Source organism: Ostrea edulis, chromosome 4, assembly GCF_947568905.1.
Source record: "Ostrea edulis chromosome 4, xbOstEdul1.1, whole genome shotgun sequence".
In the NCBI taxonomy this organism is placed as follows: Eukaryota; Metazoa; Mollusca; class Bivalvia; order Ostreida; family Ostreidae; genus Ostrea; species Ostrea edulis.
In genome coordinates, this window is record NC_079167.1 from 13,186,841 (window position 1) to 13,191,380 (window position 4,540).

The 4,540-nt window shown below is 33.2% G+C and overlaps 1 protein-coding gene across 1 annotated transcript in view; it reads left to right on the top strand.

The window, feature by feature from the left end:
* The window catches only part of LOC125670356 (substance-K receptor-like), a 25,129-nt gene extending 21,714 nt beyond the window's left edge, over nt 1-3,415 (top strand). The window contains exons 2-3 of the mRNA XM_048905470.2: nt 2,120-2,323; nt 3,017-3,415. Coding sequence (XP_048761427.1) covers nt 2,120-2,323; nt 3,017-3,322 — 510 coding nt within the window. The 3' untranslated portion in view covers nt 3,323-3,415. The remainder of the gene's footprint in view (nt 1-2,119; nt 2,324-3,016) is intronic.
* The last annotated feature ends 1,125 nt before the right edge of the window (nt 3,416-4,540 follow it).

A 4,540-nucleotide genomic window follows, 5' to 3' on the forward strand; every position in this document is an offset into this window, starting at 1 on the left:
TCATCATCGATTACATGTATGTGTCTCGTCTCAAGTGTTTCATTATTGCTTTTGATATACGCTGATATATTTCTAATTATCCCAAAATCTATGTGTGTGTAAACACTATCAGGAACCTTAATTTGCTTTTGATTAAGCCCACAAGACAATGTATGCATATTGGATAATTGTTGGGTTTAATTACAAATTTATGAAAATCGACTTCGGAGGTGGTACTGCACAGCAGACCGTAAAATCATACAAGAAATTGTGGGGAAAGTTCACGAGTACTTCGAAAGTGTCAAGCTCTTGTGTTATTGATTTCTGGACTACAGATTCGTTTATTTGGAAGTATGTCTGCTATCCATGGTTTTTATCATAGGATATATGGCGCTTTATTTTAATGGAAGAAGTTTCTATTAGCTTGGGGGAAAAAACCTAGATATAAATTCGCATAATATTTTAACAGTTTTAGGGGGAAATATAGTCCAAGGTCATACATTTCTAAAATCGGCATTCCCTCTGTACCAATAAATTACGAAAATGTTCACAGTTAGAACCATCAAACTGGTTTTATGTGACACATTTGAAAGCCTTCGGATAACTGGTGGGGCTTTTCAGCGTTTAATCAATGTTCACGACATGTAAATTTATTGCTTTATGCTGTTTTATTGATAGTGTAAAGAAAATTTAATTAAAGTCTATTGGAAATCGGAAATAAAATCAGGACTACTTATCAATTTTAAAAACTGTTTGATTAATACCGATGGAAAATCAATTAATGAACATTAATATGCATGTACCTCTCGTGTATGCTATCAAAGTGCGTGCTGTATCTGTCTATCCGCCGGGTGCATTGATGGTTGTGCAGATAGAATTTAGTTGATTTCAAAAAGTCTCCATAACTTGTGATTTTCATAAAACTGAATCCTGTTTGTTTAAGGGAAAGTGATATTGGCTTGAATTAATCGAACGTACCCATGTATCTGTTGATTTGCCAAGAAAATATAGCACTTTATATTTATTCCTCTTTAAAGGGACTGGTTCACGATTTTTGAGCGAATTAGTTTTTTATTTTTGATGTTTAATATTAAAAGTATAACTCATTTAATGTTGACAACCAAAATTTTAACCTTCTGAATGCAAGAATAAAAGCTATATTTTAGCCTTAAATATGAGTTATGTAAACAAAGACTCGAGTCTTTTTATGTATACAAACAAATAAGTGACATATCAATGTTGTAATATAAAGCATCTTAATTTTGCATAGTCGCAAATTTTAACTTTTAGATGAAACATTTTATCCGAAGAATGCTTGAAATGTGAAAGTTATAATCAACTTAGATCGATATCCATTTCTTTTGAAAATTTCGTAAACAATAACATACCGCAATCTTTGTTTACAAAACAAATAATGTACTCTATAAAATGAACTTCCGTGATAATGTACAACCTTAATTTTTATGTGAAATCTTTTAATCATATTAGACAGTAGATTTTGATCATTAAAAGTGAAAATTAAAATTTTGGAAAAAATCGTGAATCAGTACCTTAACAAAGTTATTTCTTATTTTATAGCATTATTACGTCATGAATAAGAGTTCTTCCCGCCTTTTTTCAAAAAGAGCTTGATAACTGTTAAATTTCATCCAGATTATTGCTTAGGAAATATCATATAATTCATAGAATATCTCATATAATTTAAAAGATATGTCATAAACTTTATAAGGTATCTTGTATATTAAACAAGATATCTCATGAAGTTTATGAGATATCTTATAAAATATATGAGATATCTAATAAGCTTTCTTTTATAAGATATCTTATAAAAATTCATTTCTAAGATATCTTATAAAGTATATAAGATATCTTATAAAATTTCTGAGATATCTTATAAAATATATATCTTATAATAAAGAAAACAATATAAGATATCTCATATCTTTTATAAAATATGTTATTAAGAATATAAGATATATCATAAAACTTTCAAGATATCATATAACTTTTATAAGATATCTTACAAAATTTATGATATATCTTTAAAGGAGGAATAAATGTAAAAACGGCGTGCCATACATCCTGTGTGTTTATGTTATTAGACTTGTCTGTATAATAACAATTTCCTGATCTTTGACAGGTGGTGAAGATGCTGGTGATAGTGGTGACGATGTTCGGGGTCTGCTGGCTCCCCCTTCACGTATTTATGTTGGTCCGTGATTTCCATCCCTCCCCCCATCACGATAGACTGGAGTTGGGGCTATATCTCGGTGTTCATTGGCTGGCCATGTCCAACAGCTTCGCCAATCCAATCATCTACAGCTTCACAAACGACAGTTTTAGGGTGCGTTTTTAATATTTCTAAAAGCGATATGAGCTAGTTTGTAAGTTATATGTCTCTATCACACATAATTGTATTGCCTGGGCTCGAATTTGCTATTAAAGAGTATTCTTTAATACATGTAGTAAATTCAAACCCAAGCGATACAATTGCGTGCCTGTGGTCTCTATTACCGTTACAATTTCGTAATTTCAAAGACAATGCACTCGGTAATTTCTAAGAATACACCGGTGCTGTATAGTGATAAACAACATTTTGCAGCTAACTTTGCTTTGAATACTGGGTATTACTTTTTGTTCAGTTTCTACTGAATAGGTATCTGTATCTTAAAGGCATGAGGGACAATCGCATTTACATGTACGTATATGTATAGATGCTATCTGCGACCTCATTTTCGTTCGAGATCGTTTGATGGTTTTATATCAAGCACAACCATTCAGGTTATTGCACATTCAATGGACCTCTACATGAACTTCTTGATTATTAACGTATATAGTTTTGATATGACAGCTGGCTGTGCGTCATATCATGCAAAGCTACATGCAGGACATTAGAAATATGAAATGCAAGGCCTCTTAAAGTTTCAGCTTTTTCTGAATATCTAAGAACCCCATCTATTGGTCAACAGATATCTACTGTACAAACGATCCTTATGTCTAATGTGTATAGCTCTTTAGGTTATACTTTCATTTTCAGGCCGATCTTCTAACCCTTTTTTACATGTGGTTTCCGTGTTGTACTTGCCTGAAAGTTATGATAAATCGAACATATAGTGTGACTACCAAAGAGAGCTTCCTGATTCGACATCAGAGCAAACTTCAGAAGAACAATGCTTCCAGGAAAGATAAGTTACAGAAAAGGCATTTAATTGTAGAGCAACAACCCGGATGTACAGGAAGTCAAAACAAGACCTGTGACGAGGAACAGCTGGACCTCGTATGTAAACTGTTTGTCGATAGTGTCTCAGAACTTGGCACTGCGCATGCCTCATCAGAACCATGATTTCCTACATTACATGTTTAAACTATACATAAGTTGTATAGATGCACTGCAGAAGTGAATGTTTTTGAATAAAAAAAAAATTTTCAAATGTTATTGTCTTGAAATTTGTCTCTCTTCAATTAGCTTTCTTGCGTGGGCATTTTTGATCACACGTCCGCCGTGACCCTTAATTTATATTTTTCACATCTTCTCTAGAACTACTGGGTCAGTTTCAACCGCTAAGTATCACTGGGATTTAAAAGGGTTTTTTTTCAAATGAAGGATCATGTGATCCCTTTTAAAGGAAGGTAATTAAGAAATAATGTTTCAAATGTTTAAAACAATCTTCTTCTCAAGAAACATTGAATGAGAAAACCCTAACTATAACTGTTGTGAAGGCTGCATTATTAAAAGGATGCTGGAGTTCCTCATTGAGAATATCTACGTAGTCTTGGGTGATCAGGTTTTCTAACAGTCTGTTGGAATTTCCGTGGGCACGAATTGTGCTTTTTTATTAACTGACTTGTTTTTATATTCTTACGAGACAGAACGTATTCAAAAGTTTCTAAATGAGCATTAAAAATCTCTTGCTGTGGCCTTCAACTCGACATTCAGATATATCTACGACGTTTTATCTATTAATGATACTCATTTTCACTAATATATCGATTTGATATATCCTAGTGAACTCGAAATAAAAGACACCACAGATTCTACCACATTCGCATCATACCTGGGTATTTTATTGAATGTACTATTATATATCAAAGGCACACCAATAACTCAACATTATGGGAAACGGAATGATTTCGGCTTCTCCATCGTCAACTTTCCGTATTTATGTAGCAATATGCATGTACCATTATCACCTACATAAGACGTTTATGTCTCTCAAGCGATTCGATAAGCACGAGCATGTTCTGCGTATGATCAGTTTTTAAATCGAGGTTGGGTCCTTACAAATAAGTTGATGTTACAGGGGTTTCAACAGTTTCGTTTAAAGTCAGTATTTCACAAACTCTATGGTCGTTAAATAACGATATCTAATTTACAAATACCACCTGTCATTAAGATCGAATGCTATCTGACGTGTTTCATACCAATCGTTAGGCCGTTCTTTACATACTGAATTTGACTACGGATTACTCTGTTTATCTGATCAAGATTTAGGGATCACGGCGCATGTGACCGGTCGACAGAGGATGCTTACTCCTCCTGGACATCTTAAGTGTATATTTA